Below are 17,739 nucleotides of genomic sequence, written 5' to 3'. Positions count from 1 at the left end.
AAATGGTCAAGTATTCCATCAGCGCTTCCACTATACTCCGCGTTAGGCATCTGCGGGGTTAGTTAATGTCCTCTGGATTAGGGAGAACTGCTGATTTTCGCAACTGAGCCTTATTATCTATTTTGAATAGATTCACAAATATCTGTCATTTCGTAAAACTGAAAAGGATTTATGTGCTAATTGGAAAAATGTTTTGTTTATTTTTTCATCTACAGGAATGGCCATCTTCCATTTACTCAAAATTCTGTTTATAAACGTGCTACCTGTCTTCTACATAGTTAATTCTGAAAAACTCTGCATTTGTTAGGAATGTACAGGGTGTTTTATTCCAGCCTTATTTAATAATCAAGAATGCTTATCAGAGCAGTTAGAACAGCATAATAAAACGATCCATACCCATTTACACCCTGATTTCAGCAAAACACGAAATAATCGAACAGAGCGTGCTCATGCAGATTTTACTGTCCTTTTCTACCCTCCTAGCGTGAGGTCCTTCACTCAAAAATTCAACGTGAACGCAATGAACGCCCGTGTGCGGCTAAATTATGACCTGGTTACCCCGCAGGACACCGCTGCAAACCTTCGGAACCCCGCCCGCACCCGAGGGCGTTTGCTCTGTTCGCGAGACAAGGCTGTGAAGGCGCAGCCTGACGGTGGCGCAGGCGACCGCCGCCGCGGACCCCGCTTTGCAGGGGACCCGCCGCCGCGGACCCCGCTTTGCAGAGGACCCGCCGCCGCGGCACGCGCAGCCCGCGGTCCCGCCCAGCCCTGAGCCCGGTCCGCGCGGGGCCTTACCCGAGCGGGTCCGGCCATGACCAGCGTGGACGCGCCCAGCCTGAGCCCCAGCCCCGGCGACACCGCGGTCATCCGATCCGCCCCGACCCGGGCCACCGCCCCCACGCGCCCCAAACCCAGCGCCAGCCGGGACCCGGGTGCAGCAAAGCCGTCCCTCTGCCCCACAGCGCCCCCTGCGGGCAGGAGGAGCGGAGCGGCTCCGCACTGGAGCCTCGCGGGGCCGCAGCCGCCTTTTCTCTGCAGTGACAAAAAGAGAACGCGGGAGAGGGGAGGGAAGGCTGAGACCTCCAGAGCGGGTCTGCGACAAGGAATGGGCTCACAAGGTCCATCTCTAAAGACGGGAAGGTGGAGACTAAGACTGGCAAAAAAATGGCCGGGGAAAGGGCCTCCCCTCGGAACAGGTTGCCACTAGGAAAAGGGCGTGCACCTGGCCAGGGTCAGAAGTGCGTGTTTTGCCATAAATCCTGTTCAGCCGTAAAGAGAGCCTTCCACTGACCTCAGCATGAGCGGAATTTCCTCCCTTGACCAGAGAAGCTCTTGGAATTGAGGGTGGCCACTCAGGCTTCAGGCTTGGGTTGCAGATGACAGGTGGGCCAGGCCTGAGCACAGAGCAGCCACAGCATCTAAGCTTTAGATTCTAAGGGAAATAAACGAATGGGTGGAGAAAGACAGAAGAGACGTGGGAGGACTGGAAACACAAGACGAGAGTAAGACACTGAGTGAATAGTAAGAAAGGGAGAAAGAATGAAAGACAGCCAGTCTCCCCAGACAATTAACTTCAAATCGTTTCCTGGTGTGTTAGATGCGCCTGGCTGCAGTATCAGAGAAAAATGTACAGCTTGGGGATAGTAAACAGAAAAATTAAACAGCTCCTGAATGGTTAGGTCAGTGTGTACATGTATGTTTGGCTTAGAATAGCAACATATGTTTTACTATTTGAATAATTTGTTTTAGAAAATATACGTGAGGACTGGTGAGTTGGCTCAGTAGGCAAAAAAACAAAAACAAAACAAAACTTGCTGCTAAAGCCTGACAACTTCAGTTTGAGTCTAGGGAGCCATGTAGAGGTGAAAAAAAGAGAGAGGATTCCACAAAGTTTCCTCTTACTTCCATGTGTCATCACCCTCCAACCATGCCCCCAACCTGCTCTGCCTAACAAAATAATAAAAAGAATTTAAATGTATAGTAAAACTTTTTTTTTTCCTTATTGAGGCAGGGTCTCTCTATGAAGCCGGGTGTGCTGTGTAGGCGATGGGAATCAGCCACTGATGCCTCTCTCCAGAGCCCCAACTGTCTGTTTTTGAGACAGTGTCTCATTTAGGTGAGGTTTACTTCAAAGTCACTTTAAGGCAGAGGGTGTCCCTGGACTCCTAATCTTCGCTCTCCACCTCTCAAATGCTGGGACTACAAGTGCGCACCACTGCCTCTGACTTGTTCCCCACTTTCTAAGTATAATGGGTTTGTTTCCATCTTTGAACCTCAGGTCAAGGGGCTGAACCAGATAAACGTACCAGATGAATGTCTCTCTCTCTCTCTCTCTCTCTCTCTCTCTCTCTCTCTCTCTCGGTGGTTTGAGACAGGGATTTGCCTGGCTGTCCTGGAACTCACTGTGTAAGCCAAGGCTGGTCACAGACTCACAGATCCCTCTGCTTCTGCCTCTGCCTCTGCCTCCAGAATGCTGGGATCTGAGATGCATGCCACCATGCTCAGCACCCCCTCCCTTGAAAGAGAGATTTAATTATTTTAAGTATCTGAGTGTTTTGCCTGTACGCATGTCTGTGCACATTGTGCCCTCTAGAGGAGAGGAAGGGGCATAAATGAGATAAGGCTGGAGTTACAGGTGGTTGTGAACTGCCATATGGAGATTGAGAACCCAACTCAGGTCTTCTGCAAGAGCTCTTAACAGCTAAGCAATTTCCACAACCCCTTATCCTTTTTTTTTTATGTGCACACCTTTACACCTTTGAGGACCAAGTGTGGTGGTGTACAACTTTGATCCCAGCACTCAGGAGGCAGAGGCAGGAGGATGTCTATAAGTCTGAGACCAGCTTGGTCTACAGAGTGAGTTCCAGGCTAGCCACAGCAATGTAGTAAGACCCTGACTCAGTTAATAAGTAAATAGGAAAGTAAGTAAATCAATAATCCGTATGTATGTGCATGGAGGCGGGAGGGCCACCTTGCCTCCATCCTCAGGAAGGCAGGACACATCACACCTGGCATTTATACATAAGTTAGTTATGATTTGCCATCATGCCTGGCATTATTATGTGGGTTTTGGGGACCATACCCACTTCCTTTTTTTTTTTTTTTTTTTTTTTTTTTTTTTTTTTTTTTTTTTTTTTTGTCAGATGTGTTGGCCTATCCCTTTAATCCCTGGGAGCTTGAGGCAAGCCTGGTCAACATAGAGAGTTCCAGGCTAGCCAGGGCTACACAGTATGACTGTGTCTCCAGAAAACCAAACCAACAAACCAAACAAAAATGTTTCTTATTTGTTCTAACCAACTTTCCAGAAGGAACAATCCAGAAAACAAGATTGGGACAATTCAATGACTCATGATCTTAAGCCCATTTTACCACAACATGATGGGTCACTTGAATGATACATAAGTTAATCAGAAGGACTAACCGCCATTTTTGTCTTCTTAAGATATCCCTGGTCTCTGCCTAATAATAATAGTATTCTTGATTGTTCCATCTAGGTAAGCAGCTATAGTTTCAAGAACCGTACTCTGCAAAAAGCTTACCAAATATGATTAAAAATCATTTTAAAAATTATTACGTGTCTGTGCACACGCGCGTTCAGGAGAACATCAGAAGGATATCAGATCTCCTGAAGTTACAGAAAACTGCCTGCTGTAGGTCTGGGAATTAAACTCTGATCTCTGCAAGAGTGTGTGCTCTTAACCACTGAGCCATGTCTCCAGCCCCTCCAAACTGTGCTCACAAATGACCTTACACTATTTTATCTGACATAACTTTCCAATTCCTAGAAACTGGGTATAAACCTTTTGGCCCTTCTGAATTCCAAGATTTTTGTGAAATGATAGTTCCATCAGCTTCTGTATCTATCAAACCGTCTATTTCAATACCTTTTACTTGCAATTTTAATTTTGGCCTCTTGTCACTAACAATTGTTTGCCAGAACACACATTTTTTTCTTAATACTTCTAAACCCTCCTGTTCTTTCTACTGGAGCAGCATTACCTTTGATGTAGGGAAACAGTAGCAGCTGAGCAACCCCACCACCTACATTAAACTGCATTTATATTTTTACGTAAGCCATAATTTCAACTTCTTTTTTGACATCTTCATCTATAATTCCTAGGTGTACAATGACTTTTTGGGAAGTCAATCCCATCCTTCCCAAGATCATAGTTATCGTCCTGAGGGCAAAGGACCATAAACTCCAGTAGATATTTTATAAAACTGAACTTTTAGAAATAGAGTAAAATGTTTACCTGTGGCCAAGTCTAGAGTCATGCTGACTGCAGTGGCATGCATTAAATCTCCAATGTCAAGTGAAGGTTTTTCTGTCTGCATGTTACTTCTTGGCTTGTAAGTTTTGCTGCGGGGCCCAAGGTTGCTTCCTAAAGGTAAAACATGACCTTGAATATCTCTTTTAAACATACACTCTTTAGTTGAATGGAAACCCTTGCCACATCACCTCCACAATCCCGGAACCCTAGGCTTTCTTTCTGGTTTATATTTAGAAAAACCACTACGCTTAGAGATGCCTTGTTCATGTTTTTTTTTTTTTTTTTTTTTTTTTTGACAAATAACCATATTTTTCACAATTGAACTACCAGGCATTTTGAGATCTGAAACCTTTGGTGGCTTGGTCCCAGTCTCTTTGCAAACTGACCACATTTCCTGCAATTGAAGCACCAGGCATTTTGATGTTGGAACCACTAGCTTGATCTATTATACTGGCATGGTACATGTTAGAACCAACATTTGTCATAACCCATCTCCATTCATGCATAGGTGCTGCTCCCGCCTTTATTGGTCTAATAACATTTTTTTTTCTTTACATTCATTTTCAAACACCAAGGTCTCTATCGACACCTGCCTTGCACCAGGGTCTGATACGACTTTATTCACAGCTGAGACTAATCTTTGTAAAATGAAAACAAAAACAAAACAAAACAAACAAAAACCATGAAGGCTTCTCCAGAGCCATGTATAATCTTTGTAAACAAGGTGGACTTTTTTCTTGGCTCAACCTTGTCCCAAGCTCTTAAAGCCACTAAACAACATTGTTCTATAATAGCATCATCAAACTGAATCTGTTCTTTTATATCAGAATACCACCTTTCCCCCAGGAACTGGTCTTTTATTATATTCATATATTCATTCCCCTCAGTGTATTTCACTGTTCAATATCAATGGCTTCTTCCTTCCACCAGGTAAACCATTGCAACTTTAGACTGGGCTATTGTACAGCAGTTACCAATCCCTTTCAGTCTTAGTAAATAATTCTATTTTGAGTAGCCCATTTATTTAGAATTTGTTTCACATAACTGCATCCCATATGAAATTATGGCCTCTTTAAGCTGCCTTAGATCTGTCATTTCTAAAGGATGTCATCCTATGTAGTCATAACCTTGTTCCACACCATTAGCGGGCATATGCTGTGTACTGGGAAAGCTGATGGTGATCTTGTAACCCTGGGTGGACCCTCCTCTAACTCTGGCAGCAAGGTTGGTTAGGATTAACCCTTTCTTTCAAAACAAGCTGTTTCATTAGATTGTTTTGCTTTTTTACCTTTTCTCTGACCTGACTGTTATGGGTTCAGGAATAGCTGCGCACTGACCATTCAGATACCAGGCTCAGACTGATGGAAGTTTATTGAACACTGAACAAACACTGACCAGTCTGGGACATAATCTGGGAGTCAGACTATGACACCGGTCTGTTTCTAAGCAGATATTTTATAGGAAAAACCTTAGCTAGGTAACAGCCACGTACCCAGCTGTTAGAAGTGGGGTGGAGGCAGCATTACATCATTCTGACTAGCTAAACATGATCCGTTTTGTTCCAAGTGTATTGTGTTGTATCTAGGTACCTAGGGAGTTAGGGTAGGAGAGCTCTTGGGGGCTTTCCAGCTTTCTGGGAGTAAGGAACATAGGATGTAACGATCTTACCTCTAACCGAACATACATTTATCTTTAATTCAAGCAGAACACGTATTTATCATCTATTGTTTTATTCTAAGCAGCAAGCATTGAACTTTTGGATTGTATCCCGTCTCAGGCATGTAGAGCCTGGGAACTTGAACTTAATTTTACATCATACTCAAGATGAGGACAAGGAGGCAAACCGGCTTCTGATATGCTAATGGTAACAGCAGGAGCCATAGCTGTTATGCTAAGAACTAAAGTAGGTTTCAACTCAGTGGCTATAGAGTAAACACTGACCACCCTGGTTCACAGTTTCTTTCCCTCTTTCTTCCACTGGAAAACTCCTGCTCTCTTGACTGAGCTATTTTTCTTCTCTCTTTTCCTGTGTTCCTCACTTCCCAGGTGCTTCTATCTCCACCTGCAACTTCTTCAGTTGCACTGCCAACTCTGCAACCCTTTCAGATAGAAAGAGTAGAGTGATCCGTTTTGTTTACCCATTTCAGCCGTTTTCCCCCATCAGGTCCCTCCATTTTCACCTGCAATTTCTCCAACTTCTCAGCCATTCTTTCAAACTATTTTGAAACAAAATATATGAAGAAGAAAAAGGAAAAAAAAAAGAAAAAGAAAATTCCCTCTGGAATTATAGCAGCTACAATAATTCCCCCCCCCCCCCCCCCCGCTGGCCTCTTGAAAAAAAAAAAAATTCCTGCCATTTCCTCTTTGGCATTTGAAATCAAATCCCCCATTTTTTCTTTATCAAGCTCCATGTTTGAGTGTCACTTGTAGCTGGTCTTTGCTCCTTTGTGGCTTCTCCTTTTTGCCTCCCTTTATCCCCTTGGTTTTACCTCCTAACACTAGATAGAAGAAAAACAAGGATAGAGGGGAGAGAGGAATTAGGGAAATCCCTGAATCTATTTTCTTTTCTTTTGTTTCTTCTTTGACAACTGCAACCAACCTCTCTAAATGACCAACAACCACCAACCCTGCCTCTCAGGGCCCTAGCATTTACATACCCTCTCAAAAGTTTTCAGAATTCCAAATGTCACACAATTGTAGAACTTATGTGCAGCTGGCAAAACATGCTTCTGCTAGAGCATGAGACAAATCATAGTCAGTTGCTGCAGATGGCCTGAAGAAGCCCCACATCCCTATACCTGGGATTAAAATGAAAACACGATCTATAATATTTTCATGTTTTTAAAGAAACTAAAATTCCAAAATTGTCACTACAGGGTGTTGTGGTACATGCCTTTAATCCCAGCACTTGGGAGGCAGAGGCAGAGGTGATTCTCTGAGTTTGAAGCCAGCATAGTCTACAGAGTGAGTGCCAAGCCAGCCAATGCTATATCCCGTTTCCAAAAACAAACAAACAAAAAATTAGAGATGGAGAGATGGCTCCATGTCTATGAACACTTGTTGCTCGTGGTGGTTTAAATGAGAACAGCCCCTGTGGTTTCATATGTTTGAATACTTGTACCTAGTTGGTGGAACTATTTAAAAAGGATTAGGAGGACTTGGAGGTGTGGCCTTGTTGAAAGAAGTCTGTCACTAAAACCAGGGTTTGAGGATTCAAAAGATGCTGGCCATTCTTATTTTGTAGATCTGTATATAAGCTCTCAACCATTTTACCAGTGCCACACCTGCCTGCCTGCTGCCCTGCTTCCTGCCATGATGACTCTAACCCTCTGAAACCATAAGCTTCCAATAAACCCTTTCTTCTATATGTTGCCTTGGTTCATTATGTCTTATTAAAGCAATGAAAAAGTAACTAAGACATTGTTTTTGCAGATGATCTGGGCTTGATTCCCAACACCCATATAGCATCTAACAATTGTAACTCCAGTTCCAAGGGCCCTCTGTAAAGTTGTTATTTTTTCTTAAACTTGAGAGCTCTTAATTCTAGCCCACCCAACATCAGGACACTCTGACTACATGACAGGCTCTAGTCTTAACTTTACCTGAGTAGGCTTGCGTCTCAGTTTCTAAAAAGAGAAACTACAGGGAAAGGGCAACCAATCAGCATCAGCCCCAATGTCTGGCTGGCCCAGATATAGTTACATCAGAGCTACTTGGGAAAGTCCCTAAGCTCCTGGCCAATCAGGACTGGCCCTGTACCCCTTCGCTGGCTGCCTACCACTCAAGATAAAGATCACCTAATCATCCCTGGAATTCTGCTAACTGACTGTCTATAAATAGGGACTGCAAGCCCATTTCTGGGTCTTTACCATTTTTTGTCAGGGTGGAGACTCCATCACGATGGAGTTCTGCAAAAAACTATTGTTCTCTGCTATTTGCATTCTATGTGAGTCTGGGGTCTTTTTTTTATGAGATTCAGACCCTAACAAACTCAGTTATGTTAGGTAAATAAGTTTTTGTTTTAATCCCAAGTGTGGGATTTTAGTTAAGCTATAGTTTGTCCACACCTGTTAATTGTCACACATGGGGCATGATCTTTGCCAGCTGGTAAAGGCCTTTCACGTGTGGCATGGAGAGGGGCGTGGTCTAGGACCATGAGTATAAAGAGAAGAAGAGATGCCTGTGGTGGCATTCTGTGTGGCGTGTAGCAGTGTGGAGAGACCAGAGACCAGGACCGTGTGGTGGTTTGGAGCAGACAGACAGAGAGAAATACTTCAGGGCACAACAGCATAGAGGGGACTGCTAGCTGTGTTTGTGGTTGATGGAGATAGGGATAGAGCCCTAAAGAAATCCCTTGACCCTAAATAGTTGGGAGGAGTAAAGGGGCCTGGGCCTCCTCTCCCCACTAACCTTTTTTCTCTCCTACTTAAGGGTGGGGGGTAGGTGGAAGGGAGGTAGAGGCCTAAGCACCCCAAATAAGGAGAGTTTTGAAAAGACTGCCACAGGTGGCTTTCCACTACAGGCCTCTTCTGGTCTCCAAAGGTACCAGCCATGCCCATGGAGGACATACATACATGCAGGCCAAATACTTACATACATAGAGTTAAAACAAGTAAGCAAAAGACACAAAGAAAACACACTTATGCTTATGTATAGATGATGATATCTATGACTACCTTTAAATGGTTCCACACAATGAAGAACATGACAAAAGAATCATAGATATAAAGCAAAGAGAGTGATTGACTAGCCAGTTTTGGAACACGCATCCCATCTAAAAGGAGATAAATTATTTAGGGAAGATAATCATTGCTATATAAGACTGGGTTTAGTTCTTGCTGGTTATGTTAATTAAAAAAAACTTTCTCTTTTGAAACAATTACAGATACTCAGGAAGTTACAAAGATTGTACAGAAAATATGTACAATATCAAAACTGGCGAATTGATACTGATGTATGTTGTATTCGATATCTTATTTTCCAAGGTATAGGTTTAACAGTTTAAGCAACCACTCTCCTGCTGTGAGACATTTGAGCTGTTTCAATTGTCTGGCTAGTACAATCATTAGGGTTCTTTGGATAAGCGTGTGCTCTCACTTTTCTGAGACGACAGCCCTGGATTACAGCTGTCGTAATCCTATAACAGCTGGATTACACAGTGTTATAATGTGAGTGTACACGAAAGGTTTGTTTTTAAAGAAGATTTACTTATTTTACTTTTTGTGTCTGGGTGTTTTAGTTGCCTGTATGTATGTCTATAGTTAGGATCATGAAGTACTGTGGAGGACAGAGGAGAGTATCGGATCCTCTGGCGCTGGAGTTGCAGATGACTAACAGTACCTCGTCAACTCTGAGAACAGAACCCCAGTCCTCTGCAAAAGCAGCAAGTGCTGTTAACCACTGAGCCCCATTTGCTTGTTTTCAGATTTATTTTTTATTTATGTGTGTGAGCTTTTGTGTCTGTACATCATGTGAGTGCAGGAGCTGGAGGCCAGAAGAGACCACTGGAAACTCTAGGCCTAAAGTTACGGATGGTTGCCAGCTGCCGTGTAGTTCTGGGAACAGGACTCCAGTCCTCCTGCAAGAGCAGCAGTGGTTTTCAACCTTCCTGATGCTGTGATCCTTTAATACGGTTCCTCCTGTGATGGTGACCCCCAACCATAAAATTGTTTTGTTGAGGTTTCATAACTGTAATTTTGCTACTGCTACATTTGAATCATAAGATGAATATCTGACATGCAGGATATCTGATGTGTGATCCCCCAAGGGGGATCACAGGTTGAGAGAGAACTGCTTTGCTAGTGGAGGAAACATTTAACAGCTTGGCGATCTTACCGTCATTTTGAACAGGCAGAGTGAGTCCTGAGGCTTGGTGGAGCTCAGCCGAAAGCGTCTTATGCAACCTGTAAGGAAGGACGATATGTAAGGAGGTGGGAGGATCAGGGGTTTCAGGCTGTCCTGTACTGCCTAGGCTACATGTCTAGGTAAATAAAAATAAAAAGTCAAGGGTTGTTTAGTGATACAAATGTCAACGTTTAATAGCAAGAGAAGCAGCCAACAGTTAGAGAAATAGAGAACTTGAAAATTACAGGGTCCCACTGTGTAGCTCTAGATGGCCTGGAACTTGCTATGTAGGCCAGGCTGGCCTTAAACTCACAGAAACTTCCTGCCTCTGCTTCCCTAGGATTAAAGGCAAGTACCACCATAACAGGCTTTGTTCGTGCCCTCTAAGGCCAACGTTTTAAATTATGACTTTTAATAATAAAATTACTAAGTAATTTTCCCGAGGTCAGGCTCTCTATCCCCTTCTTCCTTCTTTCCTTTCTTTTTGTCTTCTTTTCTTTCCTCTTCCTCCATCTTCTTCAAGTTCATTCCGTTATAGTAATGTTCTGTTTCAGAGAATGGTGACTTTATCTCTTAACTATGCACTATGCACCACGGTTCGGGTTTATCTGGATGAACTTACATAGAAGGTAATGCACTATTGAGATGCCACAGTATGCTCAAGCGGAAGTGGCCCGACGGCATGATCCTTATGCTCTCGGGAATTGCGTCTACTGCTGAGGGCACTGACTGGATTCACTTACTGAAATACAGGTCTGAGAAGACTTTGATTCATACCCGTTTGAAAAGAGCGATGTGCTGAAAAGCTATGACTGTGTTTTTTACCTTTCTACCACACAGACTGTTAAACAGACCACTTTGTCCCCGCTTGTTGCTTTACTCCAGATCCAGCAGACCTAAGCAAAAGCTTTTATTTTTGTTGGCCTCAAAAAGGCCGTTTCTCGGCGCTGGCGAGATGGCTCAGCAGACCGTCTGGATTTGGCTCCAGCACCCACAGGGCGGCTCACAACTGTCTGTAGCTCCAGTTCCAGGTGGATCCTTCACCCTCTTCTGGCCTCCACAGGCACGAGACATCCAAGTGTAGGCAAACACTCATAAACATAAAAAGAAAAGGAACAAATCTTAATAAAAAGCCCCTTTCTCAGCCAAGAGAAAGCGACCCAAGAGAGGCGATCATCCAACGAATCCGAGTCTCTGGTGCCAACATGAGTGATCGGCTTCACCCGTTTGTAATTTCTACGAATGATACAGCTCCCATCACTGCCAGCTGACTCACTCGTTTTTACGTTGGTAGTCGAGTGGGCTATCGTGCAGCCCACGCGCCGCTCCCTGGGCCTCAAACCTCCTAGCATCTGCCGGGCCTTCTCAGACGAACCGGGGAAAATCAACCAAATCGGTGGGGTGGGGGCCTCCACCTCAGAAGCTGACCTCCGGGAGGGTGCGCCGCAGGCGGGCCGCCAGGGGGCGCGCTGGCCCGGGCGGACCGGGCGGAGGGGCTGCGTCTAGGCCGGCGCGGCGCCTGCGGTCCTCGCTGTCCACAAAGCGCCAGCTGAGCGGCGGCTGCAGCCGGTGCGGCGGAGGCTGCAGAGCTACCGGGCTCCTCGGCGGCCCAGCGCTCCCGGAAGCCAGGCTTGTCAGTGCGGGCAACGCGGGGCCGCTGCTCGCCGTCTGCGGTGGAGCGGCAAGCGGCCGGGCCTGCGTGCGGCGGCGACCCTCGGGATCGGACCCGGCAGCTCAGGGCCATGGCCGAGGCGACCGCCGCTCCGGTAAGGGCGACGGTGCGCGGGCGCCTCCGTCAGCCGGGGCTCGGGGGCAGGCGAGGAGGCAGGGGGCGGCGGCGGGCCTTGCCGCCCGCCCCGAGGGCCACGGCGGACCGCAGCGCCGGGGTGCGCGGGGACGCGGGTCCGCTGTGTCTGGCCCACCGCGCCGTGGGGCTTCGTGTCAGCCCGCAGAACCGGGCTGGAGGTGCTTTTGAAGCCCACCGGCCGTCCTCTGCAGCCGGGAGGGCTGTCGTTGCCAGGTGCCGCAGGACAGCTACCTGCCAGGCGGCCAAGGCGTGCCCTCAGCGGGCTACGGCGCGCGCCCGGACAGGCCGAGGCCCTGCGGCGACCTGGGAAGCCCGGCGGAGCGTAGGCTCGGCCGGTCGTGCGTGTGCCTCTCTGCCGCAGGCCTGCGCTGGGCCCACCGTGCACGCACCGGTGCCAGGGCCAGCGGCACAACCGGGACAGTCCCTGCACACAGCCATTAGGGGAGAGGGAAGGGTTGTTTAACAGAACGTTCTCACTGGAAAGTGTTGCTTGGGTTTGCCACCTAAGAAGCCTTTGGTCTGCTCTCAGAGATGTTTTGATGGGTCAGAAGCCAGGCAGGTCCGCTGAGGAGTGGCTAAGAGAAGGAAGAAGAAAAGAGGGGAGCAGTGGGGTGGAATGGGAAATGGAGCGGATATAAATACAAATCGTGGAGCTTAAATTTTTTTCCAAGCCTCCCCCTCCCCCCAAAAAAAAAACTTAAAAGAAAGATAATAGAGACCATCATGTATTCTATAGGTACATGCTGGAAACTGTGCACATACTTTTAATTCTCTTGTAGTCATGTTTAGGAGGTAAAACCACCACGGTGGCATGATGGCCCACACTTGGGGGTCTTGAGAGAGGAAGATCAGAAATTTGGCTATTGGCCAAATAGCCAGGTCATGTGTCTTAAGAAAGAAAGAAAAAAGTAGAAAGAGGTTAATTTCAGTGAATTTTTATTTAGCTCAATTTATGCAAAAATACCATATCAGTAGTGATCAAAAGTGAATTGAACTGACATTTCAGGTTCTCAGTGAGCACATGGAATCGGTGGCTACAGTGTTGACCAGGGCAAGTCTGTTTTATGAAGAAGAACTGGGAGATACTGGCATTTTTTAATTTTAAGATGTTTTTAGGGGCTTGAGAGATGACTGGGCAGCTGAGAGCGCCAGTTGCTCTTGCAGAGTAATCCGTTTGGTTCCTAACAGTCACATTGGGGCTAACAACAATCTTTAACTCCAGCTCTCGAGTATCCGACACCCTCTTCTGACCCCTGAGGGCAGCAGGCATGCAGGTGGCACCCCATACATGAAGGCGAGACACTAATATACATAAAATAGATAAATCTAAATGGTTTAAAAATATCTTTATTTGAAATTTCATAGAATGTGTTTTGATTCATTTTCAACCCACTCTTCCTCCTAATTCCTTCCAGATTCACTCCTCCTTCCCTTACCAGCTTCCCTCAGTTTTGTGTCTTTTTAAAAAAATCTATTTATTTATTTATTCACTTTGTATCCCCACTGCAGCCCCCTCCCTCATCTCCTCCCTGTCCCACCCACCCTCCCTCTTCTCCCCCTCTGCTCTTTCCCTAGTCCCCTGATAGGGGAGGACTTCCTCCCCTTCTATCTGACCCTAGCCAAGGCTAGCTTCATCATCTTCCTCTGTGGCCTGGGAAGGCTGCACCCCCCCAGGGGGAGGTAATCAAAGACTAGGCCACTGAGTTCATGTCAGAGACAGCCCCTGTACCCCTTACTAGGAAACCCACTTGGAAATTGAGCAGCCTATGGGCCTCCTCTGAACAGGGGGTCTAGGTCCTCTCCATGCATGGTCCTTGATTGTAGTATTGGTCTCTGCAGGACCCCCTGGGCCCAGGGTTTTTGGCTCTGTTGTTCTCTCCTTGTGGAGTTCCTGTCCCCTCCAGGTCTATCTCCCTCCTCTTCTCAAAGGTTTCCGGCACTGCCCATGGAGTCTGGTTTGTGTTTCTCATACACTCTTTGGTGTAGGCCAATCACTAGAATGTTGTTGACCCACCAGGGTCCACACCCTTAAAAAATGGACAGTTGCCACAGCTCCCTAGTTATGACGGGGGGAGGGGGGTCATGGACCTCCTCTTCCCCTTCAGTGTTGTAATGTTGACTAGCTTTATTTTAGGCACGCAGCCACAGCTGGTGGAAGCTCGTGTGTGCAGCAGTCCTGTCGAGTTCAGTAAAACTGCTTCTCCCCAGTCCAGCCTCGGGTCTTAGAATCTTGCTGTGCTGCTTCTTCCAATGGTCCCTGAGCCTTGTGTTTGGGCAGTGATGTGGATGCCTCATTTCTGGTTGAGCACTTTTTTTTTACTGCTGCTGCGGCTGGTGCTACAACAACAACAAAACAAAACAACAACTACTATTACCACTATTGAGTCTTTTTGAGAAAAAGTCTTACTATTTAGCCCTAACCACCAACATGTAGATCAGGTTGGCCTCAAACTCACTCACAGAAATAGTCCTTCCTCTGCAAGTGCTAGAATCAAAGGTACATGCCACCACACCTGCTATTATTATTATTTTTTTAATGTACCTTATAAGGTAGAAGGTTGGTATTCAGAGTACAAGTGGAGAGACTGGCTTTAAAGAAGTCTTTAAATAAGATGAAACTTCTTCCTTTAAGAAAGAATGAAAACATGTAGACCAGGCTGGCCCTGACCTCACAGAGATCTGCTTGCGTCTGGTTCCCTAGTGCTGGAAATAAAGGCATGTGTCACTCCCTCCTGGCTGACACCATGGCATCCCTGTAGAGTGGGAGTGTTATGTGGACAGGTGTCTGCCATCCCTGTGTGCTCCCTGAATCAGCAGATGCTGCATCCATCACCCAAGTCCTTGCTTAAAGTACACCATCTCCATTTTCTTCACACACCGAAGGAATGAAAATATGTACTCTGATTACACTGTCAATGATCGGGACTTGAGGTTAAGCTCTTGCTATTGTAGCCCTTGTCAGCTTGGTATTCATTGTGTATCCTAGGCTGGACTCAAAGGCACAGCAGTTCTCCTGACTCAGTTTCCTCAGTGCAGGAGACAACTTGGGGGGGGGGGGTTGATTCTCTTCTTCCACCATTTGGATCCCAGGGCTTGAACTCAGATAATCAGGCTTGACAGTAAGTGCCTTTATCTGCTAAGCCATCTCACTAGCCAATTGCCCAATTTTCTAGGTGATTCTGTTGTACATAAGTTTGAGAGTTTGTAAATGCCTGGAGGGTACTTAGTGTCCAGTGTACCACAGAGCACTGATTGCTGGTGTGTGCTGAAAGCACCTCACCTCGTGTGTGGTTTTCTTTTTAGGTCTCACCTGACTGCTTGTAGAAGCAAAAAAGGGGGGGCAGTGATTCAGCTCATTCAAAGTAGGACGTCAGCTGAGTAAGTGAGGCATAGAGACGAGTGAAATGGGGTGAAGCGTGGCTGAAATGGTCAAGCAGGGAAGAAAGCAAAGCCGTGTGCAGCCATGAGCAAATGGAATCATCATAGGACTAGAGTTATAAATAATGGGTTGGACAGCAGATGAAATGAGAATAAGATAGTGCATAATGTGGAAATAGAAGGCTGTGGCCAGAGAGTGGTTGCTCAGGTTCAGAGAATTAGGCCTTGTCTAGGCTTAGTCTAACCTCCTATGTGTTGTATAGATTTCTTCCTTTTATGATACTCTTTGTTACAGAGTACATTTAGTAATGAACAAACAGTCTGTGACTTACTTGGAAAAAAAAATCTGATTCAAATATTGTTACCAGTCAGAAAATTTCCATGTATTTTTCTAATCTGTCCTTTAGAGTTTTATAGTGTAAGATTAAACAAATCTGTTCTATATTCTATTTCCTAATTCTCGAGTGTTTGAAAGTGGTTGTCATATTTTCTCTAGACTAAACGCCCTCAGCTTGTTCGATTATTACTAATTGATACAGTTGTAGTATATAGACTGGGTGATAGACAGGGCTAGAGTATAAATTCACAAGAGATTTGTCAGAGCGTCCTGAGGTCAGTGAGACCTGATGAAAAACCTTGTGTCCATCTGCCTTTTCCAGGGATGGAGGGGGCAACAGCAACCTCGACGTTTGCGCCTTAGAGAGGAAATGGCCAGACCAGCCTTAAGCCATTTATTCATTCACTGTCTTTCCCTATTCTTCCTTGAATGAACAGCTCCCTTGGCTTCTGATGCCAACAGCTTTCAGAGCAACAAGGCTGACACGGGCACTATAAAGCTGCACTAAAGCTATTTTGGTTAATGTCAGCTGGACAGTTAAGTAGTCCACACCCCCAAGAAAGGGTTTTTCTGTGTAGCCCTGGCCTAGAACTCACAGAGATCCACCTGTCTCTGTCTCATAAATGCTGGGATCAATGGCATGGGCCACCACCACCCAGCAGTTAAGTAGTTTTTATCTGGTTTTGGTTTAGAGTCGGGATTCATTCTAACTCTCAGTGTCTTGCCCCATCTTTCCATTGCACACAGACCTCTGAATGGGACTCGGAATGCCTCACATCATTGCAGCCCCTTCCTCTTCCTACCCCTCCAGCAGCAAATGAGGCACACCTGCAGACCGCAGCCATCTCCCTGTGGACGGTGGTGGCTGCTGTACAGGCCATAGAGAGGAAGGTGGAGGTCCACAGCCGGAGGCTCCTCCACCTAGAAGGCAGGACAGGGACGGCAGAGAAGAAACTAGCTGGCTGTGAAAAGACAGTGACGGAGCTTGGGAACCAGCTGGATGGCAAGTGGGCCGTGCTGGGAACCCTGCTGCAGGAGTACGGGCTGCTGCAGCGGCGGCTGGAGAACCTGGAGAACTTGTTGAGAAATAGGAACTTCTGGATCCTGCGGCTGCCCCCAGGTATTAAAGGAGATATCCCAAAGGTAATAACCCTCTTCTGGTATCACGAGCTCAGACATTTGTAGTAAGAGGGTCAGTCAGTCAGGTACTTAGATATTTTATTTCCTCTTATAATTTCTTAGGTTGATGGAACTATGAAGGTGTTTGTTTCTGAGAACTGTGTTCACGATATCTTTTTTCTTTTACTTTTTTTGAGACAGAGTCATGTAGCCACGGCTGGCCTCTACATCCCAAGTATTAGGATTACAGGCCTGGGACACTAGTGGCTCAGTATACATTTACAATGTCAAGCTTCCAGTGAGAAAACTCTTTCTCATCTATAGCTGGCTCTCTGGCAAATTTATTTTTTTCTCTTAACTTTTTTTTCACTTTTGCATCTGGATGAGTCACTTCTCTCTTTCTTAAACTGTCTGCCACAATCTCAGTGAGAAAATTGAATTCAGTATCATTTAAATCAGTTCATTTGAATTTGGTTGACAATTTGGTGAAAAGTTACAGGGAAGACAATGTATGGGGTTATAGTCATGTGGTTATTGTAAGGGGTAGGGGTCATCTGTGAGTCTAGGCTGTCATTTATAGAACAAGCATCCTGAGATGCTAGTGTGCTGTCTTCTGAAGGACTAGTTTATAAAAGGGAAAGGAAGTTTTAATGATCACTGTTTGATAGCGAGATGCCTAGTGTCCAAACATACTTGTTCACTCATACATTGTTTTATAGACACATACTTTTTAAAATTTAAAAAAATTAAAAAAAACTAATTTTGGGGGTGGGTGTGCCTTTATTCCTAGCAGAGACAGGATTATCTCTTGTAGTTCAAGGCCAGCCTGGTCTACATAGCAGTTTCAAAACAGCCAGGAATACATAGAGATGGCTCAGTTAAGAGCAGCTGCTTTTAACCATAGTTTGATTTCTACCGTCCACCCAGACATGCATACAAATGCAGGCAAAACAGCTATGCACATATATTAAAAAAAAAAAAAA

At 45.7% G+C, this 17,739-nt stretch overlaps 2 protein-coding genes and 1 long non-coding RNA gene across 4 annotated transcripts in view; 1 reads left to right on the top strand and 2 right to left on the bottom strand.

The window, feature by feature from the left end:
* Window positions 1-4,308, bottom strand: part of Znf786 (zinc finger protein 786) — a 17,326-nt gene extending 13,018 nt beyond the window's left edge. The window contains exon 1 of one of the 2 annotated variants that reach the window (XM_055605539.1): window positions 4,254-4,308. Coding sequence is in view for 1 of the 2 variants with exons in the window: in XM_055605538.1 (XP_055461513.1) it covers window positions 796-813 (18 nt within the window). In the remaining variant the exon portion in view is untranslated. Of the gene's footprint in view, window positions 1-795; window positions 858-4,253 lie in introns of those variants that run through there. The other variant, XM_055605538.1, reaches the window with a different exon arrangement.
* A 34-nt stretch (window positions 4,309-4,342) lies between these two features.
* LOC129675579 (uncharacterized) lies at window positions 4,343-11,477 on the bottom strand. Its single transcript, XR_008719957.1, has 3 exons — window positions 11,392-11,477; window positions 10,107-10,174; window positions 4,343-4,382 (listed from the first exon to the last, which is right to left on the bottom strand). It is a non-coding gene; the product is annotated as an uncharacterized LOC129675579 (long non-coding RNA).
* A 227-nt stretch (window positions 11,478-11,704) lies between these two features.
* The window catches only part of Znf398 (zinc finger protein 398), a 16,101-nt gene continuing 10,066 nt past the window's right edge, over window positions 11,705-17,739 (top strand). The window contains exons 1-3 of the mRNA XM_055605546.1: window positions 11,705-11,881; window positions 16,385-16,818; window positions 16,954-16,991. Coding sequence (XP_055461521.1) covers window positions 11,858-11,881; window positions 16,385-16,818; window positions 16,954-16,991 — 496 coding nt within the window. The 5' untranslated portion in view covers window positions 11,705-11,857. The remainder of the gene's footprint in view (window positions 11,882-16,384; window positions 16,819-16,953; window positions 16,992-17,739) is intronic.

Source organism: Psammomys obesus, unplaced genomic scaffold (genome assembly GCF_907164565.1).
Source record: "Psammomys obesus unplaced genomic scaffold, mPsaObe1.curated_primary_1811, whole genome shotgun sequence".
Taxonomy (NCBI): Eukaryota; Metazoa; Chordata; class Mammalia; order Rodentia; family Muridae; genus Psammomys; species Psammomys obesus.
This window is presented reverse-complemented; position numbering and strand designations above follow the sequence as displayed.